General features: G+C 35.9%; 2 protein-coding genes across 2 annotated transcripts in view; both read left to right on the plus strand.

Annotated features, from left to right (window-relative positions):
- The window catches only part of sult4a1 (sulfotransferase family 4A, member 1), a 38,458-nt gene extending 32,811 nt beyond the window's left edge, over window positions 1-5,647 (plus strand). The window contains exon 7 of the mRNA XM_059325520.1: window positions 3,005-5,647. Coding sequence (XP_059181503.1) covers window positions 3,005-3,117 — 113 coding nt within the window. The 3' untranslated portion in view covers window positions 3,118-5,647. The remainder of the gene's footprint in view (window positions 1-3,004) is intronic.
- Window positions 5,648-13,147: 7,500 nt separating this feature from the next.
- efcab6 (EF-hand calcium binding domain 6) overlaps window positions 13,148-14,233 on the plus strand; it is a 191,423-nt gene continuing 190,337 nt past the window's right edge. Inside the window, exon 1 of the mRNA XM_059325470.1 lies at window positions 13,148-13,295. Coding sequence (XP_059181453.1) covers window positions 13,148-13,295 — 148 coding nt within the window. The remainder of the gene's footprint in view (window positions 13,296-14,233) is intronic.

Below are 14,233 nucleotides of genomic sequence, written 5' to 3' on the forward strand. Positions count from 1 at the left end.
CCCCTTGTTAGCTGTGCATAATTACACAGAGAGCTACACCAACGCTCAAATATTTCTGTACTATCAAATTAACACTATTATATCTTTGGTTTTACATGACCTAGGAATGTCAAACAAAAATTGGGAGAAATTTTCACGTCTGTACTTTGGAGTGAAGTTGATAGCAGCGCTCCATGTGACCTAGTTTTTTTGTTAAACATCACATGATCTGATCAGGACGGCACGTTCATAGACCCCAGAGGGTTAAAAGAAAAACATCTAGAATGAAAATATTCCAATCAAATGAAATCCAAAAGCACTCTTTATTCATATGATTATAATTCTATAAAATGCTTTAAAAATGTATTTAATACTGAATGTCTTCCATAATGGTCTAAATATATCATGTGGTCTTGAGTTGTGTGCATGGATATGAGGATTGACTTGACCCTAGCACCACCATGTGGCTACATGTTGCATGTACACCACAGATTGTATTTGTACTGTATGGTCCGATTACAAACCGCAGCCTCGTCTGCTTTGGTTCAACCCTCTTTAAATGTCATTATTTTATGTTTATTCCCTAAAGTATTTATGTTGCCATTTCTATTTTGATTTTGATGATTTCTTGTGGTTTCTGCCATCTGTTTGTGTTTTATTATTTTCAGTTTTCCATCTAATTCCTTTTCTTTTAGTGCATGGAAGTCTGCCGTCTGCTGTGCTATAGGCTTAACAAACAGCTGTCAGTCTGAGCTGTCACACACACACCGCAGCAGGTGAGTCAGAGCTGTGGCAGGCTGCAAACTCTAGGATGAATCATCACTATAATGCAGAGTAACGCTGCATAACTGTTGTGCAGGAATACATAAAGACTGTGGCAGTACTGAAGATGAACTAAAAGCCTTAAAAACAGCAGTTTAAGGCCAGCTTGAGCCTTTATTTTGATGTATTTATTGGAACAGGAAATTAGGACGGGACTCAATGAATTAAAAAAATATATATATAAAAAGACACCTGTTATTACAGGATTGTTCTCCACCCAAAAACAATACTACGTAATAGGCGGTGACCTCTAGTGGCTAAGTAATTATTATGGGAGGAAAAGGAGGAAGTCAGATGATGCAGTGTAAAGAGCGACAAAGTCAGCGTAGACAGATGGGTCAAGTAAACCGAAGGCTTTTTTTATGGGCTGAAATATGTGCCATCAGAAACTGAATTTGTCCAGAAAATTTAAATTGAATTTTGCGAACTGAATTTGAATTGTGAGAACTGAATGTTCAGTTCCAAACGAATAAATTCAATTCCAAATTACAATTCAGATTCAGTTTTTCAATGCAATGATTCAAATTGAACAATACAAATTAAAATTATGTGATTCAAATTCAGTTTTTTAATGCAATTATTCAAGTTAAGCAATTCGAATTCAAATATAAATGATTCAAATTCAGTTTCTGGTGGCACATTTTTCAGCCCATATTTGATCCAGAGGGGCACCATGAATGTCCAATATCTATGTCAGTATTGCCATTTTAAAAAATTCATAGTTCAGATTCAATCAAAAACTGTACAAAGGCAATATGTTTTATATTCAATCTGATATTCTTTTGTATATCTATCTATCTATCTATCTATCTATCTATCTATCTATCTATCTATCTATCTATCTATCTATCTATCTATCTATCTATCTATATATCATTCTGTTTTTTATTTACGTTTTACACAGCATCCTTATTTTTTGGGAATCTTTGTTGTAATCATGTTTTTCATCACATGCCTTATAACTATACTTAGGTACAGAAGTGAAATAACTTAATAAATTAAGTGATTATACACAAATCAGGAGGCGGATCTGAAGCTGGTATAAATGTTCTTTTTTTAAGCCACCAGACTCCTTTGACAAAAATTGACAAAACTTTATTTTCTAAAGGGTCATTTTATCTAAATGCTTGTTCACTGTTTTTGATGATGTTCTGTTATTTTTGTTTTAACTGTTCTATTGCCTACATGATAATGTATTTTGTAAAGCACCTTGTAACCCTGGTTTTGAAAGGTGCTATAGAAATAAATAAATAAATAATGATTAAAGTCACACAATAACAACAACAAAACTAAACGATGGAGGCAGTGGTAGAGCAGTGTTCTGCAAGTTAAAATGACTGTTTTTGTCAAAGGAGTCTGGTGGCTTTGAAGAGAGCATAGGTAACAGCTACAACCCCACTTCAGATCTGAAGTATCCCTTTAACCCTTTGATGCACAACATATAAACACCTTCTAATGCACAACATGGGGCAAAAATGACCCCCATTCATTCCCCATGTTATTTCATGCTGGCTGTGTGTTTGAATTTCTTTTTTTTAAAATTACAACAGATCATTATATCCATTTTTCCTTTCATACTTTATGAAGAAAAATAGTTTTTGTATTATTACATCAAGTTTACACACATGGGCCAAAATGACCTTGTGCATTAGAAGTGTAGTGATACAAAAAGTGATACACTAAATTAACAATTTGAGTATATGTGTAACTATGTTTGTCTTGTTTTTAAGGTTTAACTTTATAAGAGTTGTTAGAACCACCAGATTACATTGGAAAATCACATATTTTAACATTTGAGACTTATTAGAGCCACCAAATTAACAAAATAGGATAGTTAATATTTGTGTCTTCTTTGTCAGGTTTTAAATTGTTGACAACATATAAACACCCTCTAATGCACAACATGGGTCAAAAATGACCTTGTACATTAGAAGCATAGTGATAAAAAAGGGTTTTTAATAAAAAAGTAAGAAATGAAAACAAAAAGTTAGGATGTATGATGATCAAAAACAAGTTATTTGAGGAAAACCTGGAATACTGAATGATGAAAATGAATTTATTGCAAAGATATAGAATATAAAAACTTAGTTGGGTCACTTTAGACCCATGTTGTGCATCAAAGGGTTAATATGAAGTAAATCAGAAAATCTTTCATTGTGAGCTGTTCTAACTCTAAATAAATAAAATATGTATTCTCCTGCAGGTCGTGCGGGTCTGTGGAAGGACGTCTTTACAGTGTCTATGAATGAAAAGTTTGACACGGTGTACAGACAGAAGATGGGCAAGTCTGACCTGACCTTTGACTTCTGCCTGTGAGGAGCAGCTGGGCCTCCTCTCTGCCCCCACTGATCCACGCCAGTACAGTCAACAAAACCCACGCTCCTCCGTCTCCATCCAGTCAGTCTCAAGCTCAGTGGTACAGTCTGACAGTGGGATTACACTACAAGACTTTTCCCAGAATGCAATCTGTCTCAGTCAACAAGTCATCACAAATCGCACCCTCGTGGACAGATCAAATTTCTCAATCAATAGTTAAACCAAACCTCCCTCAACCCCTACCTCCACAGTATGTTCCCACTGCTGTCTATGTATATGTGTATATAGCGACCAGGGTTAGACCGATATAGGTTTATTAAGTACCAATAGCAATACTTTCCAATGGAAGTATTGGTCAACACTTAGAATCAAAAACTCCTACAATATGGCCAGATTTATAACAAGGATTCAAGCTACATGCCTATATTTTTGACTGAAATACAAAGAAAATATGTCTGGACAGAGCAGATGGAACAGACGGCCAGTTCAGCCATTCACTGTTTTTTGATGTGATGTTGTCCCACTTAAGGATGCAGTCTCTGTATTCTTTGGCTGATACATAAAGACCTGTGTATGCTTAAAATGGATTTTGTCTGGTCACATCTACAGGCACAAGCATTAGTAACATTAAAAGGCAGGGCCTAAAGCCTGATGCCATAGGGTCAAGATGTGAAAGTTGTGAGGTAATTGTGCTGCAGTTACATGCTGGAGGGCTATTTATTGTTGACCAGCCAGAAATATCTTTGTGTAGCCTCACTGGCTGTATCCCAATGTCAAGGGTCCTTCCTTGGTAGGATCCTTCCTTCAGAGTCGGGTCCTCCAGAGACGAGGCCAGAGTCCTTCTATGACTGGTGTAACGCACAAATAGAACAGCCTTCAGAGTGCAGGTGTGCGTCATTGTGTAATTTGACGTTCTGCCTAAATTCAGCGCTGCAATCTCAAAACCAGTTCATGACATGGTTGTGGCTTTGCCATCAGCACTTTTCCACATATTTGTGAAAAGAAGAAGAACTATATTTGGTAACTTCAGTGGATATCAAAATGGGGTCCCCATGTCTCTCTGTGAGGTTGTAGAACCACATGGATTGGATTTCTTCCAGCTCACAGACAGTGACACCATGAAATCTGACCAATCAGTATGATAATAATATAATAATATTAACTTTATTGACCTTGACCTCCAACGTAAAAATGAAAAATGTAGAAAAAAAATCTGCAAGAAACAGTCGTACAATTATTCTTCAGTGACTTGTACGAGGAGAACTTATTTCGAGAAAAAAATACAAATTTACTAGATTAAAGTGGCAAATCTGCGCAAAAAAAGTTGCAGATTTAAGAGTTTTAAAGTGGCAAATCTGCACAAAAAAAGTCACAGATTTATGAGAAAAAGAATGGATTAAAAACAACTTTTTTCGTGCAGATTCACCACTCTCTCAAAATATTACCCCCCTCCCCCGGGTCCGTATGTTTTTTTTACACATTCCTCAGTCCACATTCTGGTAGTATGTAATATCCTCCAATATTCTCTAGGGTTGAAATTTGGAATTTGCCAGTATTTCAATGAGTGCCCTATTAATAGTTAAGGTTGAATCTCCACGATTTAGCAAGTAAAAGCCACAAAGTGGCCTGAAAAGCCTGAATATTTCACTGATACTGGCTGAATTTTCCCGCTACTTAGTTTCATAAAAGCAGCGGAGCATAACTCACCATGGAGATGTGTTCTGTGATGTTTTAAATTTTATTTTACAGTACAGGACAATAACAGTTATTTATAAATAACAATAACAGATAATAGCAGGCTGTTGGTCTTTTAACACAATAAACAAATGTATAACTTTCTGAATGGCATAGCTACGTGTACTTTACACAGAGTACATCATCTGACACATATATATGAATTAACAATAACTTTAGCGACTGAGGCGGCATTAATTAACTTAACTGGCAATGTATCATGATGACGTTTATCATCTTTTAGCTAAATATTCTGTCATTTGTTTATGCATATGTTTTGCTTGAATTTGAACACAAGTTTTGTAAATTATGTGATAAGATTCAGTGTCAACTGAAAATACTTACATTATATATAAGTATAAGTATATTTAAATTCATATTGCGTCGGTTGCGTCGCTGTTTCTTCGCTCGTCATTTTTAAATCTCCTGGTAGACCGGTGTGCACGATGCTTTATGGGTACTGGGGCGCACAAAGTGTACACACATGCAAACTTGGAATTTGGGCAAAATAAGGACTCTGTCCTCTGGAGGATCCTGGACATTGGGACAGTCCTTTAGTGGATGTTAATAACATAGTATCCTTCAGATTCAGCCGTTTGAGGATCCTTCCTTGACTTTGGGATACAACCAATGTCTTCCGTTGGCTGTTAGCAAGCTAATATTAGCTATATTTAGCAAGCTAATGTTAGCTATGTGTTAGCAAGCTAATGTTAGCTATATGTTAGCAAGCTAATGTTAGCTATATGTTGGCAAGCTAATCTTAGACAGTCCTTCAGCAGATGTTGATGATGTAGAATTCTTCAGATTCAGTTTGCCGTTTGAGGATCCTTCCTTGACTCACTCTGAAACATTTACACCATCATGAGACAAGTAAACATCAAAAGAGAGGCCCAGGCTAATGAACAGGTTTATTAGAGGTCTGGCCACACACACATATACAAATATTTACTGGTGCAGCATACATTACTGCCTATAAGTGAAGAATTCATTTACCCAACAACTCCCTGCTGTTGACACACAATGCCTCAATAGGTATTATCTACAGTTAGAGATGGTGGTGGGAGATGGTATTGTGATTATATTATAACTACACATACAGCCCAAACAGATGTATATCGGTCTAACCCTGAAACTGAGTGCATAAGCAGTTGTCTTGATGCAGCAGTGGCTCTAAGCCAGGTTACTGTAAGAGGTGAAGCCAAACCTGTACAGCGGAAGCCTATCACGCCTACATCCATCCAGCAGCTCAGTGTCCCAGCTGGGAGATCGTCGTGTTAGATAATCATTGGTTTTCATTTGCTCCAAGTGCTGCAGGGTTTTCAGCCTCCATCACTCATTGTCACTTATGTATGAGCTTTATGTGTGTATATGGATGTTTGTGAGAGTGTGTTTCAGAGAGAGAGAGAGAGAGAGAGAGAGAGAGAGAGAGAGAGAGAGAGACATCGAGGAAGTTCTGCTACCAGAATGCATCAGGGTTTCCAGACCAATGTAAAAATCCCACTCAAGGATTTATCAATCATCTTAACCCTTTATGAGCCAAAAAAAGTTGCAGATTTAAGATATTTAAAGTGGCAAATCTGCGCGGAAAAAGTCGCCGATTTACGAGAAAAAAGTGGTGAAAAAGCAACTTTTTTCTTGCAGATTCACCACTTTAAATCTCATAAATCTGCGCATTTTCTTCTCCTAGATTTGCCACTTTAATCTCGTAAACTTTTTCTGAAAATATTACCCCCTCCCCCAGGTCCGTATGTTTTTTACACACTCCACAGTCCACATTCTTTCTGTATGTAATATCCTCAATATTCTCTAGGGTTGAAATTTGGAATTTGCAAGTATTTCAGTGGGTGCCCTATTAAGGGTTAAAACCACAATGTGTAGAATTTATAAAAGTGTAACTTTGGCGCCCCTCAGTTGTAGTGTCAGAAATAACACATTGTAGGATCAGACACTGAGATGAATGGGCTCAAAGCAAGACAGAAGTCATCAACAGGTACTTGAAGTTTATCCTTGCTCTCAAACAAAAACTCATGCCATTAGAATAATGTGAAAGATGTTCAAATCACATATAAATCTAACAAGTATGCAAAGAAAATGTCAGAAAATACAGCTTACAACTACTTAGCCCATTGGAATGTTAATGTAACATGAGTATATAGTATAGAGAGCAAAATATATTGATATCAGAATTTTTTTAACTACCTATATTGGTGTTGGCATTGATCCCATACCTCCATTATTGGTCGGGCCCTAACTGTAATTAGGTCTGCACATTGGCGAGATAAACCTGTGAGGAGCAAAAAAACAACTGTGTTTGGGCCCCTGTTGACCCCACTTGACCCCATATTTTCTATCTTTATTTAGGGCAGGCTGTCTTTGTGAAGGATCTGAGGATTTCCTAAGAAAAGTAATGTACTGGAATTTGTATGTATTGTCTATAGATGATGTTGGGTGGGTTGAAGGGGAGTCAAACCACCGATCTTTCAACCAGGAGACCGGTGTTCATGTCTCGCTGTTAGAACTTATGTCCCGAAGTAGACTTTTTAAAAACCTAATCCTGTTCTTCTTTCCTAACCATTTTGCCAAACCTTAGAAAGAGATTTTGGTACCTAAACATTTTTCAGAATAAATGGGTCCAAACTAATGTCATCACATGTTACATTTGTAGGATATCATATGAATCATGCTGAAAGTTTTCACTGGAACTCATACCAAGGTTATAATAGTTTTGGATTTTTCATTAGTTTTAGTTTTAATTTCGTTGTGATTTTTTGTTTTCAAATTCAGTTAGTTTTAATTCGTTTTTTAGAGTGAGTTTGCCAGTTTTAATTTGTTTTTATTTTTTGAAAATGCTTAGTTTTAGTTTAGTTTTTATTAGTTTTAGTTTTTTTTGTAATGGGGTATTTGTTGGGTGCCAGATTCAATAATGTCACAATAAATGTTTCCTTTATTTCCTTTATCTGATCCATCTCAGCCCCAATGAGTTTATTAATTCATAAAACCAGATAGATGAAATAGTTTTCATATCAACCAAAAAGGTTTACGGATGAAAAAAATTGACAAAGACGAAAACGAAGGACATTTTCACTATAATTTTAGTTTGTTTTGTAACCACAAAATACAGTTTCAGTTAGTTTGTTTTTATTTTTATTTCAGTTAACGAAAATATTTTTTTAAATCATAGTTTTCATTATTAACTGTAATAACCTTGACTCATACGAACCCCTTCGTGACAATACACTGTTTAGGGGTGTTCACCATGGGAGCACAATATAAACTAAAATAGAGACTTAAAACTACAAGATCAGATTATAATGCAGGACCCACCTCGAAAGGGAACATTAGGCCGTTTAACGTCCAGGCCACATTTACACTTGTTATTTCAAGTGTCACATATCCAGATGTTGATTTTTATATTTTACACTATGTATATATGAATCTTTTTTCTCTCTGCTACATGTAAATCAGAGATAACACACCTGGAGCTGTTTGGTAGGACCTAAAGAAAAACCAATAGAACGTTTGCTCTTTAGCCCTTTAGTCATGATGAGGGAGCTCATAATGTTTTCACAGACTGTGACTCATCATTCAAATGTTGTATGTACTGATCAGGGATCAGATACAGCAACATGCTACTGTGTGTATGTGTTGAAACTGATGGGGCCTTTTTCTCCATCACTTTGCATGTGACAGGAACAAAAACAACTACACTGCAAAAAAGGTGTGTCTAAAAACGAGATAAAAACACTAAATCTGATGGAAATGATCTTGCTGCATGGACAGATAATTTCACTTATTAAATCTAGAAATAAGCATGTTGAACACTTAAAATAAGAAATTAACTCTTAAAACAAGATAAATTAAAGCTGCAAGCATCGATGAACTGGCCCGAGCAGAGTGACCTGACAATTATTTGTTTCTTACCAAGATAAAAAAAACTTTTGATTTAGAAGTGTTGCACAATTTATCTTGTTTTAAGAGTTAATTTCTTATTTTGAGCGTACAACATGCTTATTCCTAGATTTAACAATCTTAATTTAAGAAGTCTTGTCAAGTGAAATTATCTGTCCATGCAGCAAAAACAATTTACCTCAGATTTAGCGTTTTGATCTTGTTTTCCTTTTTTGCAGTGTAACAGAGCTTTTTCTGACATAGTTCCACTTTGGAAGAATAAAGACTGCATCTTAGAGAGACAGATGTATTCATACCTATTAATCATCTCAAACCACCTCCCGAGAAAATTTGGGAATTAGATGTCAGTCCATCTCTAATGCTTTTTGGATGCACTTTCACTTCATATCAGATGCTATCTGATCTCCCAAAGACTCATAAAAAGCAGAAGTGTGATGGGGCTCTTGCTACATGATACCACTGATGGGTGAACAGCATCTATTCTCTCTCTTTCTCTCAGTTTTCTCAGAAATGTCAGGTTTTGGCTGCAGAAGAGGAGAGAGCAGAGTATTAACCCATAACCAACCAGCATTAACTCTGTTTTGTAATCTGCTACTCACTGTAGTGTCACGTCAGCAGCAGTATCTGGAATCAGACTATTAACCTGAGGCATCACTTACAACCAGTCCAGCACCTTTTCCCCTGTTGCCACAGTAGTTTCCAGTCCAGCAGACCCGTCCCTGCGCTCTACCAGACACTTGTGAATGTCTTTATTGTGTGGATGTAAACGACAACCTCAGTGCACACTCGTCACGCCGCCTCTTAACGGCTACTCATTCCTTCCTTCCATTGTTCTTTCTTCTCTCTGTCACTCTGTTTACAGCCGTTGGCAAGGCTTCAGCTGCCCATCTCCACTTTTATGGTTTGTTTGGGTTTTTATACATGCCTGTCTCTGTTTCCTGGGCGTCTTGCGTTGTATTTTACATGCTTTGCTTGCTGGTTTATTAATAAAGTTGTGTCTTCAGGCAATATTTGATGGCTGTGTTGTCTTTTTTTACTCTCCAGTGTCTAAAGTCTTCTTCGGAACATGTGTTTGTTGCAAAAACGTGTTTAGTGCTCCCATCAGGAGAAATGGAAAATTAAAGTTAATGGAATTGATATTGTTAAAAAAAATACCACTAGCCCAAAATGTTCACATACAAAGCCTTAACCCTTTGAAGTTTTGGGGCTATTTGGTTGGTTTTTGACTCTTTTTCATTCTGCCTGTATATGCAACTTACATAATGATTACCATGTCATGCTGGTATCATCTTTTGAAGCACAACCTCACCTGATTATTACAACAACAATTTGAAACACAAAAAACACACACAAAAAATAATAATACACAAAATTAGTAAAAACACAAATAAAAACACAAATAAAAAACATACAAAAACATTTTTTTTAATTTTTACAAAAAACACAGAAACACACATAAAAAAAACACAAGAAGCACACAAAAACACACAAAGGTTACAAAAAACATAAAACACACAGAACACACATAAAAACCACAAAAAAGCCACACAAAAATGACAGAAAACACAACAAATGAAAAATTACAAAAAAACACAGATAAAAACACACAAAAATGGCAAAAAAACACACAAAAAATAGCCCAAAATCACACAAAGAAAAACAGCAAACACAAAAGATTGCATCAAAAATGTTGAAATGCACACTGAAAATCTGAAAAATCTCTGCAAAAAATTTAAAATCATGTTACACTTGGTCGGGGTGATTTTAACCATCGCTGAAAAAGAGTTAACGCACTAAATTGGACATGGAAACTTCTGGAAAAGCCCAAACGTGAGAGGGAAGCTGACAGCAGGGCTCCATGCTGCTTCATTTTTACGTCATGAAGAAGCCAGGTGGAAGAAGTCATGCTTTCATGGACTCCAGAGGGTTAATGTAGAGTGGGCAATCATCAGGTGGCACATGAGCAGACATCATTTGAATCAGGATGCCCAGAATGTAAAATGAGCCAGAAAAATGCTCATGAGCTAGCGCTAGCTTGCTATCTAGCATGGGACAATCACTTCAAAATGAACACTTGATTCAAATGTTATCAGACAATTGAATGGATATTTTTTAACGGTTATCAACCCATAAGAAGGGGCGAATAGGAGCCTGCTCCACCTATTGTTTAGTATTGCCCTCTTATGGCCATAGTAGCTATGAAAGAAACAAATTATAAATACAGTGTGTGAAAGCAAAGGGGAGAGCAAGGATTATACCCCTAGCCCTACCCCATTACCTTCACCCTTCCTGGCGTGGTGAAATTTGAATGAATGAATACATCCATGAATACATGGAAAACAAATTATTATCCAGCAATTCACTTTAATACAAAATAACAACTAGGCCCTGTCCTTCAAAGAAGTAGTGGAGTTTGCTGATAACAATTTGATTTACTCATTTTGTTGGCTTTTAAAATGCAACATGTATGCAATTGAATTGCCATTTTGGAAGATTATGGCATTCCGTAATTCCAAATTGGTTCAGTAAAAAGGGGCAGGACTGGGCCTAGGAGCAAGTTTACCGTAAGCTTTCATGTAAAGCGCCCTGTTGTTCATTTTTCATTGCCATTTATTTTTTGACTGTCACAATAATACAGGACAAAGTGCATCCCTTTTCACCTCAATAAGGGACGGGTGCTTTTGTTTCTAAATACGGGACGATTCCGTTTTTCAAGGGACGGTTGGCAACCCTATGGATGAGACATCAAACCAGGACTTTTCCCTAGGAGAGCTGCCATAGTGTTCCATGTGCATCATAACTCAACAATGTTGTTTGAAGTTGCATCAGTTAATGTCATCACGTTTTGACGCAAGAAGATCTCTAACATAAATGACAGAAGGATTTTTTAAAAAAAAAAGGCTGTTTTCTCATAAATCTCAACCTATTTTCTGAAGGTTTTTACAGAGAGGTGTCTCTATACATCAATCAACTGATTTAAAATACTTTTTTACCCTAAAAAAAATGTTGTTTTTATTATGGCTTTTGACAATAAGTAAACCTTTTTGGTTGATATGAAATCTATTTCATCTATCTGGTTTCATGACTTAATAAACTTATTGGGGCTGAGATGGATCATACAAAGGAAATAAAGGAAACATTTATTGTGACCTTATTGAATCCTGCACCCAACAAATACCCCATTACAAAAAAACTAAAACTAACAGTAAAACTAATAAAAAGTAAACTAAAACTAAGCATTTTCCAAACAAGTAATAACTAATTAAAACTAGCAAACTCACTCTAAAAACTAATTAAAACTAACTGAATTTGAAAACAAAAAATCACAACGAAATTGAAACTAAAACTGATGAAAAATCCAAAACTATTATAACCTTTGTACACAGAGGCTTGTTTTTATTTTTTGTTTTTTTTTTCCTGAAATCAGCTGCCTGCTGAAAATGAATTTTATGAGCAGTGAAAGTGAGTCAAAACAGTAAAGTTTCAGGCTGTAAAACCAAAACAATGAACAGGAAGATGATAAAAACTTTGTAGAGCTGAGTTGAGTGATAGTTGGCGATAATTGTCAGTGTGTTTGTCACCAGGACTAACACTCATGTCCAGCAGCCTCATTTTGAAACGTTATGTAGGAACAACATACTAAGCAAACTTATAAAAAACAGATCTGATGGGAAAATGTTCTATTACAGTATATATATTAAAATGAACTATCTTGGATTGATATAGCAAATAAAAGGGTGGGGCAAGAAACTCCCTCACACACTAAATTCCAATTTGTTTGAGATTTATAAAGGCAAATTGGCATTGGGCCTATGTACACACTGTGTTAAAAATCGATTAATTCTACTTATGACCCCTGGTCTGTTGTTACTATCAAAATATTAGATTGTAATCCAACTAAATGTAATGTACGAAACTAAAAATTGTGCAAAATGTCAATACAAGCACTATATTGTATTTTATCTGCTCAAAATATATATTTAGAATCTAAATCTGCAAAGTCTCTAATAAATGTAGTGGGGGAAAATAAACTCACTTGAGATAAGTACAAATAATTCAGTACAGTGCTTCAGTAAAATGTACTTAACCTCCACCTCTTTATTAAATATCTGTCTTTAAATTAAACATCGGGAAGAAAAATGTCCATCCTGTTTGTTTGCATCCATGGTGACAAATAATGTCCATGACAACAAAACCAGACTCAATGGTTGAATACAGTGGAGTGCTCAGAAGTGTCAATTGCTGATTCATCTCACACACACACACACGCACACACTCACCATACACAGAGAGAGATCATGTTCATGTGTTAACTAGCCCCGTGTCGTTTAACACCCTCCTGTTCTCCTCCTGTCTCTCTCCCCACAAACACCAGTTTCTTCCCAGTATGTCCAAGCTGCTGCCTCTTCACTCTGGACTGGGACAACTGGTCATGGACCCAAGGCCCCACACTGCTCTGGGCTCTACCACACACTTGTCCACAAAAAGACAGACAAGTGAGGGATCCAGAAAGACATGGATCCACTCAGACCAAGGCAAGTTGTGTTTCAGCCTTTTTTTTTTCACCACTGCTGTATTTGTTACTTAGAGCTTTGATGATATGTCATTTTAGGAATGGTTAATGAATATTTTTCATCTGGGTGTACAGAATGATTTTGCTTGGCTCTGTGGTGTGTAAATGCTGAAAAGTTTGGTGCTACTTTCTTTCTTTCTTTTTTTTAAACATATATTTATCGGTTTTCGTGTTAATATAACAACATCCAACAACCAAAACTTCACAAATATAATACAAATAATAATTAAAATATCAATAATACTGAAAAGGACCAAAACAAATGAATACTTAAATAAATGTAGATAACAAAAAATAAATAACAAAAACAAATAAATAAAAAGAAAAAAAAAAGAAAAAATTAAACTGTGGTGAGTATTCTTACTGTAGGTTACATTCCCAACAACAAATTAGATATTTTTCATTATCTTATTGTCCCACCGCCTCCTCCATATCTCCATTCCTCAACAGTTCCAGAAATATCTTCCAAATGTTATTAAATTCAGAAGCCCTCTTTCCAACAATATAGGTCAGTTTTTCAAGAGCCAAACTCGATGTTAAGTTATTTAACCAGTGTTTAAAAGAGGGGCAACCAACATTCTTCCAACATAATGCAATACAGCGTTTGGCCTGTAGTAAACAAAGGTCAACCATTTTTCTTTCATTACAAGATAAAGTACATAGATCTGGATAAATACCGAAAATACATAACTTAGGCCAAAAAGGGACAGGGGAAGTTGTGATCTGAGAAATATACTTTAACACTAAGCTCCAAAATGTTTGAATCTCTTCACATTTCCATAAATAGTGATTTAATTTACCCTGGTAACTGTTACATTTAAAACATAGATCAAGTATATTAGGATCAAATTTATTTAGTTGTACAGGGGAGATGTATGTTCGCATTATCCAATTAAATTG

The sequence above is a fragment of the Centropristis striata genome, chromosome 22 (assembly GCF_030273125.1).
Source record: "Centropristis striata isolate RG_2023a ecotype Rhode Island chromosome 22, C.striata_1.0, whole genome shotgun sequence".
In the NCBI taxonomy this organism is placed as follows: Eukaryota; Metazoa; Chordata; class Actinopteri; order Perciformes; family Serranidae; genus Centropristis; species Centropristis striata.